This window comes from Glycine soja, chromosome 17, assembly GCF_004193775.1.
Source record: "Glycine soja cultivar W05 chromosome 17, ASM419377v2, whole genome shotgun sequence".
Lineage (NCBI taxonomy): Eukaryota > Viridiplantae > Streptophyta > Magnoliopsida > Fabales > Fabaceae > Glycine > Glycine soja.
The window spans coordinates 17,908,753-17,935,258 of NC_041018.1; the positions used below are offsets into that span (position 1 = coordinate 17,908,753).

At 37.1% G+C, this 26,506-nt stretch overlaps 1 protein-coding gene across 1 annotated transcript; it reads right to left on the reverse strand.

Annotated features, from left to right (window-relative positions):
- Positions 1 to 1,156: 1,156 nt before the first annotated feature.
- Positions 1,157 to 4,327, reverse strand: LOC114391511. Its single transcript, XM_028352515.1, has 3 exons — positions 4,180 to 4,327; positions 1,742 to 1,908; positions 1,157 to 1,654 (listed from the first exon to the last, which is right to left on the reverse strand). The coding sequence occupies exons 1-3, from the start codon at positions 4,325 to 4,327 to the stop codon at positions 1,157 to 1,159; spliced, it is 813 nt and encodes a 270-aa protein (XP_028208316.1).
- Between the last annotated feature and the right edge of the window lie 22,179 nt (positions 4,328 to 26,506).

Below are 26,506 nucleotides of genomic sequence, written 5' to 3' on the forward strand. Positions count from 1 at the left end.
TGAACATGCAAAATGGCTCCGGAATACTGGTCGTGTGAGTGAGAAAGAACGAGAATGTACGTTCATGCTCAAAGGCAATAAAAAGTGCAAAGGACACAATACTGGAGGGAGAGATTCAAATCATTAATCCATATTAATTAATGTTGTGATTATTGTTTACAAAAAACTTAAGACTTGGAGATCCTAATGAGTCCTTGAGGAGGTCCAAACATTGAGCCTTTGAATTCCCCCAGTATTATGCATAATATCGCTTGACGATGTTGGAATTCACAGGCAAAGGCAGTTCTTCATCATCCATGTTCGTAAGCAACAATGCTCCTCCTAAGAAAGCCTTCTTCACAACAAACGGTCCTTCATAGTTTAGGGCCCATTTACCTTGGTGATCCTTTTGAACCTGCAACACTTTCTTCAGAACAAGATCCCCTTCGCTGAACTTACGCGAGCGCACTCTTTTGTCAAAAGTGTTTTTTACTCTGCTCTGATATAGTCGCCCATGGCTCATGGCAGCCAATCTCTTACCCTCGATAAGATTTAATTGATCAAAGCGTGTCTGGGCCCACTCTGATTTTTTCAATCCTGACTCTACTAGGATTCTTAAAGAAGGAATCTCCACCTCAAACGAGAGCACAACTTCCATCCCGTACGCAAAAGAGAACAGGGTTGCCCCAGTAAATGTGCGCACAGAAGTCTGATAACCATGCAGTGCGAAGAAGAGCATCTCATGTCAATCCTTGTATGATACGGTCATTTTTTGAACGATCTTCTTTATGTTCTTATTGGCAACCTCAACTTCCCCATTCATCTTGGGTTGGATTTAGAAGTCCTCACACATTTCCTTCATCATCTTGTTATTTAAATTGGTGGCATTATCGGTCATGATCTTTCTGGGTAACCAATATCTAGCATATGAAGCTGCTTCCACCCATTTGGTGAAGTAATCAATGGTTACTTAAATGAAGTGATGCCCATTTGAAGCCTTGGGTTAGATGGCCACGATTACGTCTATGCCCCACATTGAGAATGGCCACAGTGCTGCCAATACATTCAACAATACAGGTGGAGCATTAACATTATCAGCGAAGGTCTAGCATTTCCTCACATGAACGCAACAATCGTTCTCCATAGTGAGCCAATAATACCCCGCCCTCAGAATCTTTCAGGCCATGGCATGTCCATTGGCATGTGTACCAAAGGATCCCTCATGCACCTCCACTAGCATTTGTTCGGCCTCTTTTGCATCCACACATTGAAGCAACACCATGTCAAGGTTTCTCTTGTACAAGATATCCCCACTCAGGAAGAAACCAGCTGCCAACCTTCGTAACGTCCTCTTGTCGTTGTCAGAGACCTCGGGTGGGTATTCCTTGTCTTTAATGTATCGTTTGATATCGAAGTACCAAGGCTTACCATCCTCCTTTTCTTTTATCAAACAACAGTGTGCAGGCTCGACATGACATCTGAATTCAATGTACGGCAAATCTCCTTGCGGGCTCACTTTTAACATGGACGATAGAGTGGCAAGGGTGTCGGCCATTTGAATTTCCTCTCTAGGAATATGATGAAATGATATGTCAGCAAAGAGTTCCACCAATTTCCTGATGTAAGCCAGGTAAGTCACCAATTTGTGGTCTCTAGTCTCCCATTCACCTTTCAACTGATGAATTACCAATGTTGAGTCCCCATATACCTTGAGTAACTTGACCCTAAAGTCGATCGCTGCTCAGATCCCAAGGGCACATGCCTCGTACTTCACTATATTGTTTATGTAGTCGAAACACAACCTAGCCGTGAAAGGTATATATTGCTTGTCTGGGGAAACCAACACTACCCCAATCCCATGGCCTAGTGCATTAGACGCACCATCAAACCACGCAATCCACTTATCCATGTCTTCTTCTTCAACCTCCTCTTCAAACAAGCCATAATATCCTCATCAAGAAATTATGGAAGCATAGGCTGATAATCGCTTATGGGTTGTTGAGCTAGATAATATGTCAAGCGTTCCCCTTTATCGCCTTTTGAGTGACATAGAAAATATTGAATTCTAACAACAGAACCTGCCACCAATCTATCCTCCTAGTGAGAACGAGTTTTTCGAAGATGTACTTGATGGGATCCATTTTAGACACCAGCCAAGTAGTGTAACTCAGCATATACTGCCTCAAACAATGAGCTGCCCATGCCACGGCACAACATCTCCTCCCTAGTAACGAGTAGTTCATCTCACATGTTGTGAACTTCTTGCTCAAGTAGTAGATGGCCCGTTCCCTTTTTCTGGATTCATTGTGTTGTCCCAACACACACCCCATCGACTCATCTAATACTGTCAATTCTTCAATTCGAAACCCAGGGAGCATGGTTGCACCCAACTTGGCTGCTCTTTAGTCGGCTTCTTCATCTAGCACAACAACCTAATTCTCATGCATCCACCCCGCGCTGACAAAGCTTTTACTAATATGGCAGATAGGGACCCTTTCCATCTGTGGTCCCCGCCCTTGTAAATGGGCTAGGCTTCTTTCTTTTGTTGGATCGAGTGGCCTCCGAATAATTAAGAAGGGGGGTTGAATTAATTATTCCTAAACCTTTGCTAATTAAAAAATTACTCTTCTAAGGCTTTTACTAAGTTGTTAAGAGAATAAGGAGTAGAAGAGAAACTTAACAGAAAGTAAAAGCAGAAATTAAATGCACAGCGGAAAGTAAAAGAGTAGGGAAGAAGGAAACAAACACATAAGAGTTTTTATACTGGTTCGGCAACAGCCCGTGCCTACATCCAGTCCCCAAGCGACCTGCGGTCCTTGAGATTTCTTTCAACCTTGTAAAAATCCTTTTACAAGCAAAGATCCACAAGGGATGTACCCTCCCTTGTTCTCTTTGAAACCCTAGTGGATGTACCCTCCACTAGAACTGATCCACAAGAGATGTACCCTCTCTTGTTCTCAGTCAAACCCAAGTAGATGTACCCTCTACTTGTACCACAAAGGATGTATCCTCCAATGCGTTAAGACAAAGATCTTAGGCTGTTAAACCTTTGATACTTTGTGAATGGGGATACAAAAGAATTCTCAGGCGGTTAGTCCTTTGAACAATTTTGTATTAGGGAAAGGGAAGAATCAAAAGAATTTTCAGACTGTGTCATTTTGAATTCTTTGACAAGGGAGAAGGGAGACACAAGAATTCAGGCGGTTAGTCCTTTGTTCTTTTGGAAAAGGGAGAAGAGAGACACAAAAAGAATTCAGGCGGTTAGTCCTTGACGAATTCCTTTTGGCAAAGGGAGAAGAGAATGAAAAGGATGAATAGCACAAGTTTTCAAGGTTTAGAAAACCAGAAAACATCATAAAGCTTTTTGGTACAAAGAAGAAGAAGAAGTAGAAGTTCAAAGAGATTCAAGGCTTGTAAATGATTTATGAATAAGTGTAAAAGTGTCTTCAAAAGCAAATCAAAGCCTTGCTTTTATAGACTCTTCATGTCTGGCCAAGAAGACCATTTAGAAGAGTTATAACTTTTAGAAAAACTTAAAAACAATTTGAAAAAGTCAAAAAAACCTTTTGAAGAGTTACATCTTTTGATTTATTCAAAAACAACACTGGTAATTGATTACCAAATTAGTGTAATCGATTACACAAAACTTTTGTGTGAAAGGATGTGACTCTTCACATTTGAATTTGAATTTCAACGTTCAAAGGCACTGGTAATCGATTATCAAAACATTGTAATCGATTACAGCTTTTTGAAAATAATTGGAACGTTGCAAATTCAATTTGAAAACTTTTTCAAAACAATTTTGCTACTGGTAATCAATTACAACAATCTGGTAATCGATTACCAGAGAGTAAAAACTCTTTGGTAAAAGGTTTTGTCAAAAACTCATGTGCTATTCAAAGTTTTGAAAAACTTTTTAATACTTATCTTGATTGAGTCTTCTCTTCATTCTTGAATCTTGAGTCTTGAATTTTGATCTTGATTCTTCAGATCTTGAACCTTGAATCTTGATTCTTGTCTCTAGACTTTCTTCTTGAGTCTTGAATTCTTCTTGATTCTTATCTTGAACTCTTGAATTGTTCTTGATTGATCTTGGATTCTCTTGAGTTGTTCTTTGAGCTTTTTGTCATCACCTTTGTCATCATCTTTTGTCATCATCATTGTTATCATCAAAACACCTTTGAATCACCTTTGATTCACCATGAAGCTTTGCTTCTACATCTTTCCTTTCTAAGGTGACCCTTCTCTTGTCGGCATGTGTAGGCTCGTAACCCAGATCGAACCTTCCATGATTTTCAACAAACCTCACCAAGCTTGTCGTGCCATCACCATTCCAGCCTAAACCCATTCCGGGCTCATACCCATCCCTCAACATAACTCAGACCACCATCAAGGAGGCACCAAATAAACGCGGTAGCACCGGAGGAGGCTCCACATAAGCATTGTTCACAATTTCTAGTGCTTGAAAAGATGTTTCCAATGACTCTTCCGTAGCTTCCACATAGGGTGTAGAGGATGGACAACTCACTAGTATATCTTCTTCACCCGACACTATAACCAGCTGTCCTTCCACCATAAAATTCAATTTCTAGTGCAATGTTGATAGGACCACCCTAACAGAATGGATCCAAGGCCGGCCTAGCAAGGCAACTATAGGCAGGGTTTATGTCCATTACCTAGAAAGTTATCGAGCACATGTGTGGCCCAATTTGAATCAGGAGATCGATCTCTCCTCTTAGGTCATGTCAACTGCCATCAAAAGCCCTTACCACCATAGAGCTTGGCCTCATGTACGATACGTCAAATGGAAGCTTATCCAATGTAGTTTTAGGCATGACATTGAGGGAAGAGCCATTATCAATGAGCACTTTGGCCACTATCCGGTCCATGCATTTGACGGACACGTGCAAAGCCTTGTTGTGTCCCATGCCCTCAACTAGTATCTCTTCATCAGCAAAAGTCAGGTAATTGTTGGCAATGATGTTGTTGACTATTCCTTCGAAGCCCTCCACTGATATGTCTTGCACTACATGGGCCTCATTCAAAATTTTGACCAACAGTGCCCGATGAGGTTCGGAGTTCATGACCAGCCCTAATAGAGAGATCCTAGTTAGATTCTAAATAAGTGTACCAAGTGATAGATGCCCCGACCATACTCTCTTGAAAAAATGCATCAAGAACTTCTCATCCTTCGCGTATGCCCCCATCTTTCGGCTGTACATTTTCAGGTGGTTCTTGGGGCAAGTAGTCCCCTTGTATTTTGTTGGATTTCCTCTGCAATTACTTTTTGGTACACTTTTTCTTTATACAAATATGTTCAAGGGAAATCCGGTTTGCCAGAAAGCGCACCGGATCATCAAGTATTTAAAATTAAAACGGATGAATCCGAGTATCAAACTCAAGGAACTAGTCCAAGACAGGGTTAAATTCAGAAATAAGGTATTGTTAAAAAAAACATTGATAATTGATGATTTAGAACAGAATTAAACTAAGTCTAGGCTAAAAACGGTAAAAATGCAAATAAGTAAAATTAACAGCAGTAGGTAGAAGTGTTGAGTCTTTCTAATAGACCAGCTGATGCATAAAAAGATATTTCCCTAATCAATCATGCTTTTGTGTTCTATGTTGTAGCCTAAGTTACTAAACCTCAATCCCTAGTTAGACTGAATCAATCCAAGTTTCGTCCTCAGATCCCTCTTGTTGGACTAGGCTCAATTTAGACAACCCTCCTAGGTCTAGACTAACTTAAACTAAGCTTCATCCTCAAATCCCTCTTGTTGGATTAGACTTAGCTTAAATAGCTTACGAAAGTTTAGACTAATTTAGCCTAAGCTTTGTCCTCAGATCGCTCTTGTTAGACTAGACTTAAACCAAACAACATTATTGTAAAAGCATACTTAAAACTAAAACTTAATCCACAGATCCCTCTTGTAAGACTAAGTTTCAATTCTGCTTCATTCAAGTTCTAAGGCAACAATACATTTTCCAATGTTAAAATCACCTAACTAGGCACACAAATGGTAGATCAGACCAAGAGCATACAAAATTTAAGCACTGAAAGAAGCACTGAACACAAGAAACACAATCAATTAGATATTAAAATAATTACATCAGTTGTTCATTAGCAATCCCCAACAAGGGTGTTTATCTAGCCATTACAGAAGAAAACCTAACAATAATGAGCTTACATAACCTAGGTATCTCTGCAAAAGCTGCTCCTCTTGCTGCCTCCAGAGCTCTTTTCCCGAAATAGGCATTGTCGTGTGCTATGGAATTATGTGCCCTGGGTATTATAAAAGTTGTGTACCCTGATTCTGCACAAGACAAGCTTTAAATAGGCTCTGAATTCGCGACGTTGTGCTTAGTGCCACCCTCGCGCTTAGCACGAGTAAGTGGATTAAAGCTTAGCGCCAGTCGTGCGCTGAGCCTAGCTAAAGACAACTACTGCGCTTAGCACACTGATCTCGCGCTTAGCGTGCAACCTTGAAATTGATGCTCTGCAAGATTCTTCTGTCGCGCTTAGCGATGGATGAGCGCTTAGCCTACTGATGAGCTAAGTTCAACTGTCACTTTTAGTACTTCATGACTTAGCCTCTTTTTCACCTGAAATTGTGCATATATCATCATTAAATCCAATGGAAATATTCTAGAGACAGCTTTAACCATAAAACAAGATTTATTTACAAAATCACTACAAAATAACCATAAATTGGGGAACTATACAAGTTTTGGGAAATGTTTTCTATACAAAAGTTAGTCGTATAAGACGACTAACATATTTGTCAAAGTTTGGCACTTTGAACTTTAGAGGAATGATGATGACAGGTACTAGGCACAGTTCTGCCATGTCGGCAAAAGGGTAGTCTCCCCCTCCTTCACTGGCCCTCAGCCTTTCTTCTAGGTGATCAAATTGTTCCCTTTCCATCATGGCAGGAGGCAGTCTTCCCACCGGAAAATGTAAGGGTTCTAGTTGCGATTGTGGGCAATACTGAAGGCTCCCCAAGGTGTTTGGCTGGGGTATGCCACCAATTGTTTACCCCTCAGCGGCATATCCGGGGTAAGGCTCGCATTCGGTTTGAGTGTGATCTCAAGGTACTTCATGTGTCTCCCCCATGGGTTGAGCGCCATGTATTGCATTTGGTGGTGCATAGTTGGGAGGCAGACCATACGGTGGGAACGGATGCTTGCTCTGGACCTGTGCAAAATGGGGCCGCCCATACTTCCCAATACTCCCCCCCCCCCTGACCTACCATATCTGGTACTAGACGACTTACTTGATTCATACCAGACAGGTGAGTCGGGTCTACCTTAGTGGTGGCACTTGTAGTGGCAACTGCAGCCACCTTGACCTCCATCATTTTCCTCATACTCATCATGGCCTCCATCATGGTAGTCATTTGGTCTTTCATGACCTCCATGTCAGCCTTCATCTGTTCCTGAACTTCCTCTATCTCGCTCATGATTTTAGCCTTGGCACGTGTTCGGTAAGGGTGCCATAAAGCATGTTCATTCTTTTTTGTTACTATGGTTACTTTTTGATGATGATAATGACTGCTAAAAACAGAATGAAATGAGTGATGCAACAGCTGGATAAACGTGAAAGCATTGCAATGATAAGTCACTGAAGTATTGAATTCACATAGAACATTCCGTAGAACATAGGGTCGAATCAAATCCTATTTTCATTAAAAACAACATGGTTCATCACATCTTTTCAGAGTTAAAGCATAAATACAACACAGACGCCTCAACGACTCCTAATTATGAGGGTCATTAGTTCGACCATGTGTTGGTAGTAATCGAAAAGACCGTGAACTTTGTCGGGAGCCGAGTACGTGTTAGGCACTACCTTGGCTCTGCAACCTTGGAAGCTTTTGACTCTCATTCAGAGTGAGAGCAAATCTATTCATTCATTTCATGGCTTCCCCGTGCAATAACTCTATCACCCTCTCTCTCGCTTCCCTTTCAATCTGCAGAGCCGATACCTTAGCCTGTTCATCTTCCAGCATTTGTCCATGACTAGCAACCTGGTTCACCTTCTCCTTATATTGACCAATGATTATCAACATATTCTTTTCTGTTTTGCTTAGTTGTTCCGTCAAACTTCTCTTTGACCTCTGACAAGCCTTTAACTTATCCTCTAACACCACGCTCTTCATCCTTGATTTGTCCCTCTCATTCTTTCTAAGCTTGAGCTCGTTACTACTGCCCAACAGAGCCCCTCGAAACTTGTTCCTGCTCCATTCTTCCTTTCAGACCCTTTTTCTTTCCCGCTCTAACGCTTCAACAGAGGTCATGTTGATATCTTTCAGCTCATCACACTCTTTCCTGACCCTAGTGACTGCCATCTTCAGCTTCTCTTTCACCACTCTTGTCCTTTAGAGCTATGCTTTCAAAGCTTGCACTTTTTCACTTTCCTCAAGAATTTCAGCATCTTTCCTACTTAGACTTTTTAGCTTTGGGAGCCAAGTTAACCCTTGCATTCTAGACTTCAACCACTTGTGATAGCCGCCAATGACGCCATTGCTACTTCCCCTAAGCTCCTTATCTTTTCTTCCCACTCTATTCGATGCTTTACAGATTTTCTGAAGTATCTTCGCATTAGCTTCACTGAAACCTTGCGCGATGAAAGGCGTGATGATTTCCTCTGGCGGTGCGCCTCTCATAGGGTAGCCTAGCTGTCTTATGGCCAGCACGGGATTATAATTAATACAACCCCTCGTCCCCATCAAGGGGACAATTGAGAATCCCTCACATGAGGATAACACTCCTGTCCCTCCTTCTTTCCACCGTGGGAACCAACTAGTGGACGCTTCCGTCATGCCTGCCAAGATTTCTTCCCAATTTGATTTACCCTTTTTGGAACACATGTGATGACCTTGTAGGGGACAAACACATCTACCCTCATGATAAAAAAACGTGGGATACCAACCATACATAAAGAGTAGGCGTACAACAGATAATTCTTGCACTGCTCTTCCCGCATCTCAAGTCAAATGTATCATATGCATCTACCAAAACAGCGATGACCGGGCTTTCCTTGTTGTGGTGATAAGCAAGAAAGGCATTGATCACCGCTAGATCTGCCAACCTGTCTACATTCAGGAATAGTACCGTTCCAAACACTAGCAAAGCTGATACGTTGATGAATGATGCCCATTCTCCTTGGCTGGCCAGAGCTTCCGCCTTCTCCTCCAAGCGCTTCCTTGGTATCCTTGCCACACCATTCCTATTTTGCTTCATTCGTTCTAGCTCTTGTTTGGAGATCTTGACCAGTTTTGCTATTCTTGCCATAGAAGGATAGAATCCAAAAAAAACGTAAGGCTTCCTCCCTCCTAGTCGGCATCGTAAGATCCCTTCAAACTCCTCTATGGTTGGTGCTAACTGAAAGTCCCCAAAAGTGAAGCATCTGAGTGATTGGTCGTAGTATTGAGTGAGAGATGCGATGGCTTCAACAGACACTTCTATCATTGTCAGATCCCAGATCTTCCCATATACCTTGTTGAAGGCTTGATGCTGAACTTGATCCATTCACTGCCCTAGTTTTCGCAAGTTGGCTAACTCTAGATTCTTCACTTTGACATGATAGAACCTCTTTTTAAAAGGTGGCGCTTGGTCCGACCCCATGTTTGCGAGAACAAAAAATCTGATGACCAATACTTCAACACCTTATCATAGAGGAGATATGATGAATGCATCAGGGCATGGTTATGCTATGCATGAAAAACGTATTTATCAAATGACACAAGACACCCGAAAGACCATTTTTTCTTATCCACAATGCATTGGGCATCATGGTCTGTTTGCAGTTATTATCATGGTACCCAATGCATGCAACTAAGAAAGTGATGCATACTTTCACGCTTCTTTGTGACTTTGACGACAAAAAAGAATGAAAGGCATGAGTCACGACACGGTAGAAGTATGCATGAGTGAACATAATGACTAATGGAAACAGAAGGTATATGGTTAGTAGCACAAACAAACATGCTAGACGAATGAGCATGATAACATAATGACTTAATGCAAAATGCCGCGTGTGAACATAATAAAAATGGTAAACACAGGAATGATGTATACTATTATGACGTATAAAGATATGCATGACTAGATCAAGGAAACAAGACACAGTGAGTTTGTTTTGTATCCCTAATTTAGGATCCTAATGGAGGGGATCAAAAGTTCGCTATCCGGTGATAACACCCCAGGGTAGTTATATGTAACTTTCAAGGTTTCTAGAGATATCATCCTCTTTGATAACAACATTGTGGTGGTAGGGAATACCAGTGACAACACATCATCAAAAGAGGAAAACTTTAGATGAGGCTTCACTATTATCAAGCAAGTCAGAGACCCAACATGACCACAGATCAACCTCCACTTCCTATGTCTCACACAGACTCGGGTATAGGGCCTAATACCTCAATGTGTGTGCAAAGGTGTAGGTACCATGTGTGCATAGAAAAAACAAATATTTCTAACTATGAATGTAATAGATAGATAGACACACAAAGAACACAGTAACACAGCAAGGGGTTATATACAAATATGAAAAAAAAAGAAATATAAAAGAGAAGAGGGAACCTTAAACAAAGAAAAAGTCACGATAAAATTGCACACTGACCGAATGGCCTAACTCTCTAACAAAAGTCCCCAATGGAGTCGCCATTTGTCGCAACCTACCCTTCGACGGGAGGGCAAGGCGAAATCCCAAAGCTGCGTCTTCCAAAAAGGAAAAGGCATTAGAGTCGCCACCAACGTTTATTCGAGGAAAATGTTAGAAAAACCAAAAAGAGGTCTACAAATTTATAAAATAAGGATTCATGAGTTTTTTACGCATGGGGAAGGTATTAGCACCCCATGCGCTCGTCATGAGGGACAACAACCTTTGATCGAGTGTGCAAAACATGACTTCAAAATTGTGTATTTTCCCTTTTTATATTTTTTTTTTGGGGTCGACAAGGGTGTTGCCCTTGCTCCTACATATCCTTAGGTGCGATGAGGAATTCAGACCTACGTAGTTCTTTAAAGTGAGGAAGTTTGTGTGTCAAAATTTTTTTTATGCTTTTGAAAGATTCTTTTTAATAAGAACAAAAGAAGGTCATTAAGGCGTTGGACCTTGAACGATTTCAAGTGACTTTGATGGAGAGAAAATCAGTTATGCATTGGTTTTATTAACTTTCAATGACTTTAAAAGACAACTTTGTGGAGCTAATGATCGGTAAAGATTAAACTTTACAAAAGAAAAGAGATTACCGGTGATAGAAGGAGGAGATGAATATCCACAAAACAACAAAGGGGACCCCTAAGGGTGCATAGGATCACATTCAAATCTTAAAAACAAAACTAACCGATGGTCGCACAAAGAACACCAAACCAAGAACAATGTAGAGATTGATCGTAATCGCGATTTGGTAGTGCCTTGGCTTCATTTCCTCTTCTTTCTTCTTCTTCTAACTTATTTCTCTCAATTTTCTTAACTCTTCAATGTTGGAACCCCTCCCTCAGCTCCCCTTCATGCCTATTTATAGAAAAAAAGGGCACTTGGGACTGATGTGTCATCATTTTCTCATATTTCTTAACCCTTTTTGTCACCATTTTAATTATTGATTAGCCTTAATTATCAAATTAATTATACAGTTTTATCATTTGGGCCTACTTGATTAATTTTGTGTTTTTAATTTAATTTCAGGAGAATTATAAGTAATTGGGCTTGAATCACAAATTGGGCTTGGGCTTGAAGAGAGCAGACAATTTTATTCTACCAAATCTTATCTTATCTAGATTTTATCTCATCTAGATATTATTTAATCTAGATTTTATCTTATCATATCTAGATTTTATCTCATCTAGATATTATTTCATCTAAATATTATCTTATCCTATCTTATCTAGATTTTATTTCATCTAGATATTATTTCATCTAGATTTTGTCTTATCTTATCTTATCTAGATTTTATTTTATTTATGGGCTTGGACTTAAAATAGATTTGTATGCTTTGGGGCTGAGAACTATATAACAGCACCAAGGTTCTAGTTTTAGGCTCTCTCTCTCTCTTTCGTTTTAGTTTTTTTTCGTTTTGGAGAACAATTCTAATTTTCTTCGTTTTCTACTACAATTTCGTTTGCTATTGATTAATGGAAGGCTAAGTCTCCAACGTTATTTTCTCTTGAGGATCAAGCACAGCTCTCTTTGAGGTTTTATTATTACTATTGAATTCTGATCAGTTTTTCCTCTTCACCAATTACTCTGTATTTGTTGCTATTAATCCATGCATGCTTAGTGCTTGATTAATTGTCTCTGCGCTTAATTTATGTTCATGCTTAATGATCAGTTTCGTTCATGATTAATTGGTGTATGTGTTGCTTAATCACATAATGAATGTCTTATGTTAAATTTTGCTTAGTAATTTAATTTAAGGTTGGATTAAGCGGTTGAACTGATAAAGGATAAATTCTCGTAACCTAGGATAAGAGACTTGCTTGTGAATCAAAGGGAAACAACGTGTTTCTAATTCTGATATTTTCTAATTAAAATTTGCTCGCTGTTTAATTTAAAAAAACAAACAACCCCCCCCCCCAATTCGTTACTGTTTTATTACTATCTGTTATGAACGTATGGTTGACCATTGCTCATTGGGAAATGACCTAGGATCACTTCCTAGATACTGCATTTTTAATGTTTATTTGATTCGGGTATAGCCTCGATCAAATTTGGTGTCATTGCCGGGGAGCAGTGGGCTAAAGGTTCATAATAGTGTTTAGTTATCTTATTTTGTGTAGCGTTCTATTTTGCATTTTAGTTGCATTCCCTGTTTAGCAACTATTTTAGCGACTGTTTTAGCGACTGATTCAGCCTTTTGTTTTCGCTGTGAACAATGATTAGCGACTGGAAATTAGTGACGGATTTTGAAATTTAATAAGCGATTTTTGTTTTGATAGTTAAAGTTTTTATTTTTGGCTGAATTTTAGTGTGGTAGCTTCTTTTGATCCATATTTCATGTGAAAAATACCAGGAGCACTTAGTGTGGCAGTATTTGAGAGAGACAAAAATTTTGGGAACTTGTTTTTACCAAAACTTAAAACGGCCATAACTTTTGCTCCGGGTATCAGAATAACTATTATTATATATGCATTTGGGGTAGGAAAAAATTTCCAATACTGTGGAAACTTGCTAAATCCGGTTGGGGTCTCCCAAACTCCAAAAATCAACCGTTTACTAAGTTTTTTTTATTTTTCAAGTATTATTGTCCTATTTTTCTAAACTTTGCTTAGGTAGTTTTCATAGTTAGACTTTGAATTTTTGTTTGAAAAATTTTGTACTATCTTTTCATGATTTTAGGGTGTTCCTCACAAAATTTCAACTTATTTTGATATCGTTTGAGTATAGCTGTAGTTTTACCCCCTTGTTAGGTGCTTGTTGAGAAACACATTATTTGCTACATATAGTGCATGACTAGCGGCAATCCAGGTGATTTACAACCCTTTGATCCTGAAATAGATAGAACCTTTCATAGATTAGTTAGGCATAGTGTGCATCCTGGTCATTCTGTGCATTTTGAGCATTCTGTTGAGGGTGATTATGAATATTCTGATTTTGAGCATTCCACTATTAATTTTCATACTGAGAACATGGCTCAACCTCCACCATGTGAGAGGACTCTTAGAGAGATGGCTGCACCTGATTTCACTTATGAAAGCTTATGCATTCAATATCCTGGTGAGGGTGTTCCATATGTTCTCAAGACTGGACTAATACATTTGTTGCCCAAGTTTCATGGTCTTGCAAGCGAAGATCCTCATAAGCATCTTAAGGAGTTCCATATTGTTTGTTCCACCATGAAGCCCCCGGATTTCCAAGAAGATCATATCTTTCTAAAGGCTTTTCCTCATTCTTTGGAGGGAGTGGCAAAAGATTGGTTGTACTACCTTGCTCCCAGGTTTATTTTCAGCTGGGATGACCTTAAGAGGGTGTTCTTTGAGAAATTCTTCCCTGCATCTAGGACCACTGCCATCAGAAAAGACATTTCAGGCATCAGGCAACTTAGTGGAGAAAGCTTGTATGAGTACTGGGAAAGATTCAAGAAATTGTGTGCAAGCTGTCCTCACTGCCAGATTTCTGAGCAACTCCTTCTTCAATATTTCTATGAGGGACTTAGCAACATGGAGAGGAGTATGATTGATGCTACCAGTGGTGGAGCTCTTGTGTGTGTGTGTGTGTGTGTGTGTGTGTGTGTGATTTATTTAGTAAAGCTTGACAGAGAAATAGAAATTGTCTGAGCTAGATTTACATCTATGCAAGAATTGCACTTTGCATTGAATGTAGTGTAATTTGTCTCTATGTAAGTGAACTTTGTGCAAGTTTCACTTTCAGTACGCATATTCCAAGGGAGGTTATCACATTAATATAGGAATTTAGCACACTAATCTAGAAGATTAGGATAAGATTTATCAGTTTTAGCAAAAAATAATTTTTACCATTTTTAGCAAAACTCTACTTTATCCTTTTATACTAAGTTTTGGAAAAGTGAAAGAGCCATATAAGACATGGATGAGCTCATGGAGAGCACATAAAGGGTTGTCCAAGCTTCCAATTAGTCATATTAATGGTCATTTAAAGTGCTTAGATTAAGAAGATAAGGATTAGGGCTTGCAATTGCATTTGTCCAAGCATTTCACCTACAATAAGTGTTGTTTTTAAAAACCAAAGTCTAGGCCAGTTCTCCCATTCTTCTGAAGCTTTTAGAGAAATAAGAGACCATATTATTCTTCATCTTCCAAGTTTTACCAAGTGTTCTTGAGCCCTTCTTCCATCAAGCTTAGGTAAGTGACCTCCATTTTCAACTCTAAGCTTGATTTTCGCTTCATTTTCTTGCTCTATTCTCACTTGTAGTTTCAAAACCTTATTTTGCACTCTTGAAGGTTGGAAACTTGAATATAAACTCTCTCATTATTCCTTCTAAATTTTAGGGAGATTACAAGAGGTAAGGGGGGTCTCTCTGACTCTAGAACCCTATGCTTGTTAAACTTCCTTGCACATGATGTTGTCTTGAAATTTTCGTGTTTGCTGCCCTGTCCTGAATCTGTGTGCTGAGATATTTTCCTTGAGTTTTTATGCCAAAAATGAGTTATTTTCATGTTAAAACATAGGTTAGTCTTTAATTTCTCATAAATCGGAATTTCCTAGCAAAAGTTATGAGAAACAAGTTTAAGGACCTTTTGTAGAATGAAAATTTGTCACGAAATTGGACTGAGTGTTAGGTTTGAAAATGTAGGGTAGCATATAAGATTTATGAAAATCCGATTTCCGGAGCACTGAGAGCACTAAAAATAAGTTAGGAGTTTGTAAAACTGAGTGACATAGTGATTTGAGACAGTAGAGAACTTAGCATTGGAAGTCGTGCATTTGGATAAAGTTACCTAAGAATTATTTGTTTTTGAAACTATTGATTTAATTGTTATATGATTCTTGAGATAAACTACAAACTCTGATAACTGATGCATACTCTGAAATTGTGATGATTTTTCTATTGATACATTTTCTCAAAAGGTGTGTATATTATTATTGTTGAATGATAAGACTGGCAGAGTGAGAACTCTAGCAATTATATCTATGGCATGCGAATTTATATTTTGTTATATATACCTTTATGCTGTCATTTTATTTGTACATATTGTGATTTGGGTCCAGAGGTGTTCAACCCCTGACAAATTATTTGTTATGTTTGTTTAGATAGCTATAATTACAGCCGCTATAGTGTTCGATTATTTTGTGTGACAAGTGGTTTTACCGCTTAAGGGGTCATGACTGGATCCCTGAGAGTAGTACGTAGGTCTGAACCTTGTCTCTCTTTCTTGTTTTTTGTATGCATTTGTTGATGCACGTGGCACGAGGGCTATGCATGCAATGCAATGGAACTTGTCGAGAGGATTGGATAGAGATTAAGGAACTATTGGTATTATTTCCTTCTGTGAAAAGGTGAGGTTATATTGATGAAGTGGATGATGGATAGAGATACACTGGGATATAGTGGGCGGAGAGGTTCGAGGAACCTAGGAGAATTAGCGAGTGGTACCTACCCGGCATTTGGTGCACTCATTTGCCGCAGGTAACTCACAGGCCTCGCTTTGCTACTCTTAATGGGCTTTGAAACTATGCTTTTTGAGTTAGGAGATGAGGGGTAGGCGTACAATATATCCTTATATAGTGATCACTCTCGATTGTCATCCACATGATTTTGTAAGACCATCAGAACATGGGAGGATTGGTGGAAGTGATTGGGCCCTATTGTAAATTAAGTTTGATAGTTATGCGCTTAGGATGCAAGAATGTTGTTTGTTTAGATAACCACACGTAATGGTTACATAAATTGTATATTTCAATTTTCTTTTGCTATGGCATGTTGTTTGAAGCGTTTAAGGAATGGAGAACTCACCCTTGCAAACAACAACTTTCAGGTACTGACTATGTCAAGTACACCAAGGCGTCTGTGGGCTTAATGTAGCTCGCAAAGAGAGCGGTATGGCCCTCCATCGTAACACGGACTACACATTACACCTATCATACTCAATTCCACATAGTGCCAACTGATAAACGATCAAGGTCGTACCCGAATCAAATAAACATTAAAATGCAGTAACTAGGAAGTGATCCTAGGTCGTTTCCCAACGAGCAATGATAAACCAAATGTTCATAACAGATAGTAGGAAAATAGTAACGAATTGAGGGGGTTGTTTGCGTTTGTAAATTAAACAGCGAATAGATGTGAATTCGAAAATAGCATAATTAAAACATGTTGCTTCCCCTTGATTCACAAGCAAGTCTCTTATCCTAGGTTACGAGAATTTATCCTTAATCAGTTCAACCACTTAATCCAACCCTAAATTAAATTACTAAGCGAAATTTAACATAAGGCATTCATTATGTGATTAAGCAACACATACACCAATTAATCATGAACGATCATTAAGCATGAACGCAAATTAAGTACATAAACAATTAATCAAGCACTAAGCATGCATGGATTAATAGCAACAAATACAGAATAATTGGTGAAGAGGAAAAACTGATCAGAATTTAATAGCAATAATAGAACCTCAAAGAGAGTTGTGCTTGATCCTCAAGAGAAAGCAACGTTGAAGACTTAGTCTTCCATTAATCAATAGAGAATGAAATTTTATTGCTAAAACAAAAAGTAAAAACTGGAATTGTAAAATGAAAAAGTGTCTAAAAGAAGAAGAGAAGCCTAAAACTAAAAACGAAAGAGGAGAGAGAGGAGAGGAGAGAGAGAAGAGAAGAGCCTAAACTAGAAACTTGGTGTTGTTATATAGTTTTCCAGCCCCAAAGCTTACAAATCTGTTTTAAATCCAAGCCCCTAAATAAAATAAAATCAAATCTAGATAAGATAAGATAAGATTTAGATGAAATAATATCTAGATGAGATCAAATCTAAATAATATCTAGATAAGATAAAGTCTAGATAAGATAAAATTTTGTAGAATAAAATAGTCTGCCCTCTTCAAGTCCAAGCCCAATTTTGGATTCAAGCCTAATGCTTCATTAATTCCTGAAATTAGATTAAAAACATCAAATTAGCTGAATGAGCCCAAATAATAAAATTGCCTAATTAATTTGAAAATTAAGACTAATTAGTAATTAAAATGGTGCAAAAAGGGTTAAGAAATAGGAGGAAAAAATGGCACATCATAGACTAAATACAATGTACGTCAAGTACACCCAGTGGAGGTTACAGAGGACCGAGGTGACCATTCAGACATATCCTCCGAGGAGATGGAGGAGTACCGAGAACTACTGAGGCAGTTGGAACCGACATCGGAAGAGGAGAGTGATGATTCTTCCGAGGACACGTCTTAGTTAGTTTTGTACTTCTAGTGTGATAAGTGGTTTGCTTTGGTCTTAGTTTTCTTTACTGTTTTGATGTATTTGCAAAGACATTTTGTCCATAGACATGTATTTTGTTGTAGCAGGGAAATAAAATGTATTTTGTTTAGTATCACACTATTATGGGTTGTATCCGTATATTTCTCTATGACACTACAAGTTTTATTTTATTTATGTATGGAAATTGAATTACTCTACATCTACATTTATTTTAATTCGATGCAACCATTTAGAATTTTTCGACTATTTCGTTTTGTTTTAAAAAAATAGTATATGGAGATGTTTTTATTATTTATAAGTAATAGTTAAAAAAAATATGCATATTTCTAAAATAAATTAAATTAAAGCATTTTCAAGCAACATTTTTAGTTTAAAATTTGAGGTGTTACAAGATTTATACGCTAAGGCCTTAGGACGTTGTAATTTGGTCACAACTCTCCTCATGAAATTGGCCATGGCCCTACTAAAGCTGACCACGACCATGGTTAATGCACCACGACCGTCATCAAGTAAGAATAACATCAAATCTTCATAAAATTGTGCACTTTCCAGCTTTTTCACATAATTGAGCGGTTGTATTTCTACAAGATAAAAATATTGTCCAAACATGAGTCCTGCCAAGAAAATGCATAAAAATAGCACAAAAATTCACACAAAATATCACTCAAAATATTGTTTATCAACCTCCCCATACTTGAGCATTGCTTGTCCTCAAGCAATTATTGTAATTCCCAATTCAACAAAGTCAAAATTCATGCATCAGAAATCCCTCTTTTATTCACAAATACACTCTCACATAAGGGTATTAGAGATGAACTTGGGAATACATTAGGCTTGTAAGTAACATGTAAATAGTCTTCATAGAGCTTTAAGTTCACTCTACTCACTATCCCTTAGTGTTTAGACAAAGGAAGAATTACACTCATAATCGCAAGTCAATAACACATTCATAACTCTGTAAATCAATCAACTCAACTTAAATAAATCCTTAAAATTCAAAATAAGTGAGACATAATGGGTTGTAATAGGGTCAGTCATGTAATGTAAGGTATATACTAAAAGAAATAGGCTAATGTTTCACTCAGTCATATATAAAAACACTCAACAGTAGGGGAAGTTTTCATCTATTTTTGCACCTTCCTTTTAATTTAAATTTTTGCTCCTTTTTTCCTTATCTCTCTTATTTTCTTCAAGGGATTCCTCTCATTTTTTTTTCTTTTTATTTGCAAGCTTTATCTCAAAGAAAATTATTTCTTCTTTCTTTTATTTGCCAATCCCCTTTTTATTCTAATTTTTTCTTTTCTTTATTTTACTTGAGAAAAGGATTTGGGATATACTTACTGGCACAACCTGTCACATACACTCATGTAGAACCAAGCTTCATGATGATGAATCAAGTTGATTCAAGTAGTTTTGATGATGACAAAAAGCCCAAGAGAATGATTTCAAGATTGAGTCAACAAGTTCAAGATCAAGATTAGTTTCAAGTTTCATGAGAAGAAATCAAGAAGATTCAAGATTCAATCACACACAGCAAGAGAATTAATACTCAAAAGTCATATATTTAAGGGTAGCTCTTAAGACAATTCACAGTCATGCATGCTAATGTTCCCTCCTGATAAAAATCTCAATTTTTTTAATAAAGGGATAACTAAAAACACAAAAATCTAAACCGAATAAAATGTTTTTACACAGTGATGGAATCAAAATAATGCAGGAAAGGGATAATACCCATCCCACACTTTATACATCCAATGCCCTCAATGCATAAAACAAAATAAAAGACAACCTAAAATGGAATACAAAAAATAAAAATGAAATACTGAAAACCAAAAACAGCCTAATATGAAACTAAAAAGAAAGTGATATTCTTTAAGCCTCTACAAGCTAACCCAAGTATTCTTTCAGCAAGTCATTGTGAAAAACCTATTATTGGACACACACGACAACCTATTGTGTTCCCTAAGCCCTAAGAAGCCACAACCACCTAACTTATCTTCCTAGTCCTCTTTAGCAATAACTCTATTGGACACACACAAACACTTGTTGTGTTCCTTGAAATTCAGAAGCAGTAGTCACCTGACTAGTTTTCTAAGCTCTCTTAAGTACTGCCTACTAGAACCTATATACAACAATTGTTGTTGTCCCTTCACACCAAAGGAATAGTGGACTAAACACTTCCAAGTTAGGTACAATGGCTTTCACCTAGAGTGTTTCAAACTAAGGAAGGTCCTTCATATAGGGGTATGTATGTCAACTAACCTTGACCCACTACTTTGGTAATCTTCCTTGCACTAAACTCTTTCGCACTTGTTTAATTTAGAGACTTGATCAATGAGCTAGTCATTTATGGCCATTGGAGATTGAATTCAAAGTATGCATGAGTTGTCCATATCCATGCAAGTAGTCATTCTACTTGATTCAATATCCTCCACCAGTAATGTGGAGTCATAAGATGAATCAAACCCCTTAATAATTTTGATTTGATACAAATAAATACTAAGTTTCAAAAGTTGATCTTGGTATGCTTAAAGACGAAAGCATTGTATTTGCATCTGATGAATCATATGGTAGTAGACAAAACTTAGTTCTTGAAGCAATAAACACTGAGTTAATGCTATGATTTATTCATGCTTTGTGCAAAGAATATTTGGACATCCTTTCAAGGATATGTCAAAGTTGAGAAAGTAAGAGACCAATCAAGTTTAAACTCTCTCTTCACCTAAAAAGATGTGCCATTGTTGTGTGGACCTACTCTGATAAAATGATGATGTGACTAGTGAAGACAACAAAAATAGAGTTGAAGTGCTTTATCAACTAGAAATTGGACATGCATTTAATGCTCCCAACAGACACCTTCTCTAAAAACTACACCAGACACAAATGAAATCCATTTAAAGACAATGGTTACTTGCTGAAGAAGACTATAAATACCATAAGAGTTGAAGTGTTGAATGTAACACCTCAAATTTTAGACTGAAAATATTGCTTGAAAATGCTATTATTTAATTTATTTTAGAAATGAATGTCACAATTTTTTTTATTGCCACTTACAATTAGTAAAAACCTCTTCTAATATTTTTTTTCTCTTTTTTTTAACAAACGTGCCAATCAATAAATAATAAAACTTTACATTAAATTAAAATAAATGCAAATATAGAATAACTAAGTCATCATACATAATTAAATAGCATTAGTAGTGTCACAAGAGAAATAATATGAATACAGCCCATGATAGTATGGTAGTAAGCAAAATACATTTTACATCCCTAATACAACAAAATACATATCCGTGGAGAAACCTCTCTCAACATACATAAAAATCAGTAAAGAAAACTAGGACTAGAGTAGACCACTTATCACACTAGAAGTATTGAACTAACTAAGACGTGTCCACAGAAGAATCGTCACTCTCCTCCTCGACATCGACTCTAACTACCTCAGAAACACCCGGTACTCCTCGATCTCCTCAGACGACATGTCTGAATGGTCTCCTTGGTCCTTTGTAACCTCCATTGGGTGCACTTGCTCCATGATGTATCGATGAATGTTGCCCCATCTATCGTACTCCACTAGAGTCAACAGAAATTCCAAATCATGGTGTGGCTCTTCCAGTCTGAAATACAAGCAAGAATCTACATATAATACCAAAGCTCTGCGCGAGATGTGAATCCCTATGGGATATAGCAAGTCAACATACAGTCTATGGTAACAGACACCACTTCGATCTATCTGTTGGCACTAAGTGAACTCAAGTATGGCAGATGTCACGTGTAGTTCATGTTATAGGGCATGGCCATGTTCGATCTCTCTGCAAGTTACGCCAAGCCCTCAAATGACTCGATGTACTTGGCATTGTCAGTACGTGAAAGTTGTTGGTTGTAGGGGTGAGTCTTCCACTCCTCAAATGCCACAAACAAATAGTACTCAAACAAAGACAACATGCAACCTAATTAACCACTACGTGTGGTTTATCTAAGCAAACAACACCCTCAAGATCATAAGCGCATTACTAACACACATATCACCTATTAGGGCCTAACCTCTACCACCAATCCTCCTAGGTCTTGATGATCCTACATAATCATGTAGATGACAGTCGAGAGTGATCGTCACATACAGATATATCATACACCAATCCCCAAGCTCCTAGCTCAAAAAACATAGTCCCGGAGCTCGTCAGGAGTAGCAAAGGGAGGCTTGTGATTTACCCGTACCAAATGAGTGCACCAAATGTTGGGTAATCACCACTCGCAAATTCCCCCAGGTTCTTTGAACCTCTCTGCTCACTATACCTCAGTGTATCTTTGTCCATCATCTACTTTCTCAATGTAATCTCACATTCTCACATAAGAAATAGAACCATTTATTCCTTACTCTTTATCCAATCCTCTTGACTTCTGCCACTTCATTGTGTGTGTAGCAATTAGGCCACGTGCATCAACAAAAATGTACAAACAAACAAACAAAAAAGAGAGACGAGGCTCAAGCCTACATACTACTCTCAGCGAACCAATCATTGTTTCTTAAGCGATAGAAACCACTTGTCACATAAAACAATCGGACAACATAACAGCTATGATTACAGCCATCTAACAATCATAACGAATAATTTTCCGAGGGTCAAACACCCCGGACCCAAACCACAACACATATAGATTAAATTAGAATATACCGATATATAGTATAATATAAATTTAGACGCCACAGATATAATTTGTGGGAGCTCACACTTTGTCGGTCTTATCATTCACCAATAATAATAATTATACATGCATGAATCTCAATAATTTTATCCGCAGAGAAACATCACAATTCCAAAACATGCATGAGTCATCCAATCTTGTCATTTATTTTGGCAATAATATAGCAGTTAAATCAAAAATTCTGGAAAATAAATAATTCTAAGGTAACTTATTCAGAGGCTTGGATTCCAATGTTAAGTTGACTATTGTCTAAAATTACTTTGTTGCTCAGTTTTTTAAAGTTTTGCTCCTAACTTATTTTCAATGTTCTAGGTGTTCCGGGAATCAATTTTTCATTAATCTTATATGCTACCCTACATTTTCAGACCTAACAAACTCATTTTCAAGGCCAAAACTTTAAGAAAGAGAGTCCATATAGCTCCCAATGCTAGTTTAATTTCGTGACAAATTCTATCCAATAAAATGTCCTAAAACTTGTTTTATTCATAACTTTTGCTAGGAAACGCCAATTTAAGTGAAATTTAAGGCTAACTCTAAGTTTTAATACCCAAAGAACTCATTTTTAACCTTAAAATTTCTACAAAACAACATATTATACAGTTCCAATCATGGCAGCAGATACGAAATTTTAAACATTAAAACAACATGCAATGAAGCCTAGCCTCCAAAGAAAACAAGGTTAGGGTTCAAGAAGTGAAATGACTCACCTTAGCTTTAATGAAGCTTCGACAAAATTCTCAAGGAGTAAGGGCTAAGATCTTGAAGTCCCAAGCTTCCAAAGGATGGAAAACAAATTTTTGGAACCAAACATAAGGGCTTTGCATAAATGATGAACAAATGAGAAGAAAATAAGAATTTTAAGAGCCTCTTTCCAAAACTTTGAGAGAAGAAATCTCATGACACTACTATGGTTCTTCGAAGTAGAATAAAATGGTGGTCTCTTCCTCCTTGAAGGTCTCGGGCAAGATGGAGAGGATGAAGGTTCCAAGTTTGTGATTTTTAATGGAAAATGGTGAGAAATGATGCAAAGCTAGTGATGTGTTCAATTGACAAGCTTGAATGACCATTGTATAGGTCATAGGGGTCATGCATCAACTTGCCATAAGTGCGTAGTTTTGCTTTTGAATTTTTAGCCATTAATGGATAAAGTAAACATATGCAAAAATGGTAAAAACTGCTTTTTGCCAAAACTTATAAATCTTATCTTAAATGTCTAGATTACACACTAACTCTCTATATTATTGTTCTAATCTCCCTCAGGATACATGTACTCAACATAAACCTCACACAAAGATAAATTACACTGCGACTCGGTGTGCAGTGCAATTCTTGCACAAATGGAAATATAACTGAGATAGATTATATCTCTTGTCAAGCTTCACTAAACTAATCTCACACACATATAAACTAAACAAAAAAAATGATAATTAAAAAGAAACATATAATCACTATCATTAAATACTTACATGTATAGATGACACAACACAGAGTTTCCTCTATTAGTCTAAGTTGTAATTTCTGTCAAGGTGTTACATTGACTACATGTATTTTTAATTGAATATTCCATTCGACCTTCAAGCTCATTATTCTTGTATATTTATTAAGTTGTAAAGCTCTCAAAACACCTTGTAAATTATGGGGGAAAAGGACAATGTGCTTAACTTGTAATTCCATATATAAGATGCTAGTGATTGTCTGTGTGCACCTTTCTTCAAACAAATCAGTTGATTTGTTTTAGAGCCAAAAGTTGCTTGGTAGAAAATAATACTTGGGGTGGAAAAAGATTGGGATAAGTTGTGTAAGAGCCAAATGTAGCAGTGAAAAATACTTGTATCTTTGTTTAAAGATAGTGAACTTAGTGGGTTGCCAATAATTGGACATAATCTCAGTGGTAGAGACGAACAAGTACAAAACTCATTGTGTGTTTGCTTCTCTCTTATATCTAATTTACATACTCTAGGTTGTGTTTTGATCTGCTGTGAAAACCTATTTTTAAATTTGCTCAAGCTTTTGTCTAATCTAAAAGGTTTTATGAAAACTTCATTTTTAGTCTTTCTATCAACAGACAATAACTTTGATCTTTGAAAAAGCTTACAGAAATTCTTATATCACAATTCAATCATCGTTCTTATGAATTTTGCCTTTACAAGTAATGTTGCCTTCATCCTTTGCTTCGCATAGAGAAACCATGCAATCTAGGGAACATTGCTCAGGTTTCACAGGAGAGGAAGGAAAAAGCATTTTAGTGTAAATAGGAAGAGGAAGAGTCAAAGGAACAAGTGATTGTGTCTTCCGTAGACACGAGAAGGAGAATTATTATGTGATATACTTTTAATGAATCAATATGAACCATTGGATTAAAAAGAAATAAATGGGTCGGGATGTGAAGTAACTCTATAATACTGCCTTCATCCCAAAATAAGTGTTGCATTTGGGGAAAAAAATTGTCCCAAAATAAGTGTTGCATTCGATTTTTCAATGTAATATTAATTGTTTTTTTCCACTAATACTCCTAATAAGTAGGGGTGACAATGAACCAAACCAACTTGAAAATAGTTCGACAATCAGCCCATTGAATTTGGTTCATGAACCAAATGGTGAACTTGAGATAAAAATTGAGCTCATTAAATAAATGAGTAGAACTTGAGTTGCTTATAGTTCGACTCGTTTGATTCATGAATCGGTTCACTCCCTCCCTCTCCCTCCCTCTCTCTCTCTCTCTCTCTCTCTATCTATCTATATATTAAATTTATATAATTGTTTGGGTTTTCAATTATTTGATATATGTAAGGTGGCGTAGTTTTAGTTTATGCAAACTTTGGTTGTAATTATGTTTTTTCGTCATACCTTGTGGCCCTACAAAGCTAATAGAATAAGTTTAGTTGTCTTTTTAAAAAAATTAAACAATCATTTTATCTAAAATCTATTGATAAATTGAAATTTTGAAATGTATAGGATTTAAAAACTTTGACTCTTGGTTTACGTGACTCAAGCTAACGAGTTGTTCAGAAGCTTGAAACGAGTCGAGTTTAAGCTGAAAAAAGGTTCGTGTCGAGCTTAGGTTGATCTTCGAACTGAGCTAAATATTAAAGAGCCAAGTCAAGCTGAACCAAGCTTGACTCAACTCGGCTCATTTCAAGCCCTACTAATAAGTGTCACTTTAGTTTTTAGTTGTATTGAATGTAATATTAATACTAAGGTTAATTTTGTAAACTCACTACTCATTTTTATCTATTTATTAGATTTTCTCGATCTGTGTAAAACAACCTATGATTTTGGAAGAAAGGGAGTATATATTATTATATTATATGTATATATGAATGTGTATACATGTGTGCACATAGTGGTGGCACTTCTCAGAAGTGAGGGGCAGCCAAGGCCCCCTTAAAAAAATTCATTTCCTTTTAGTACGTATATAACTTTTTTATAAATAAAACTAAATAAATTTACATATATTTTTTTAATCCACCCCCCCCCCTAAGTTTTTGGGCAAGATCCACCACTATGTGCACATGTACACATACAACTTACTACAACATGATATCATATCCCATCTTATTATATCTTAGTCACCAACTAGTCCTTGATATTAGATATTTTCATATTAATATTCTATAATCTTTCTCATTAAGGTATTGTATTATTTTTTAGACTTAATTCTATTTTTAGTCTCCAAGGTAACACAATTTGTAATTTTGATACTTAAGGTTTTAGTTGTACCGATTAAGTCTCTCTCGAGTTTTTTTCTTCAATGTTGTTTTAAAATATTAATTTACTCATAAAATCATCCATCTAATAATTAAGTTATTATAGTGTTAACACCTAAGTTTTGTTGCAAGCGATGAAATTCAGTTGTTGAGGATTCAATAAAATGACTACCAAGTAATGTGGATTTCAGATAACTTCTATGTTAGCTGAA

Excerpts from the sequence above, each read along its gene's own strand:
- LOC114391511 (XM_028352515.1), bottom strand. The coding sequence starts at position 4,327 with ATGGGTTTAGGCTGGAATGGTGATGGCACGACAAGCTTGGTGAGGTTT. Across the intron at positions 1,909-4,179 it reads TGTAGAAGCAAAGCTTCATG|AGGAGGTTGAAGAAGAAGAC; the intron begins GTGAATCAAAGG and ends GCTTGTTTGAAG. Across the intron at positions 1,655-1,741 it reads ACAATATAGTGAAGTACGAG|TTGAAAGGTGAATGGGAGAC; the intron begins GCATGTGCCCTT and ends GTAATTCATCAG.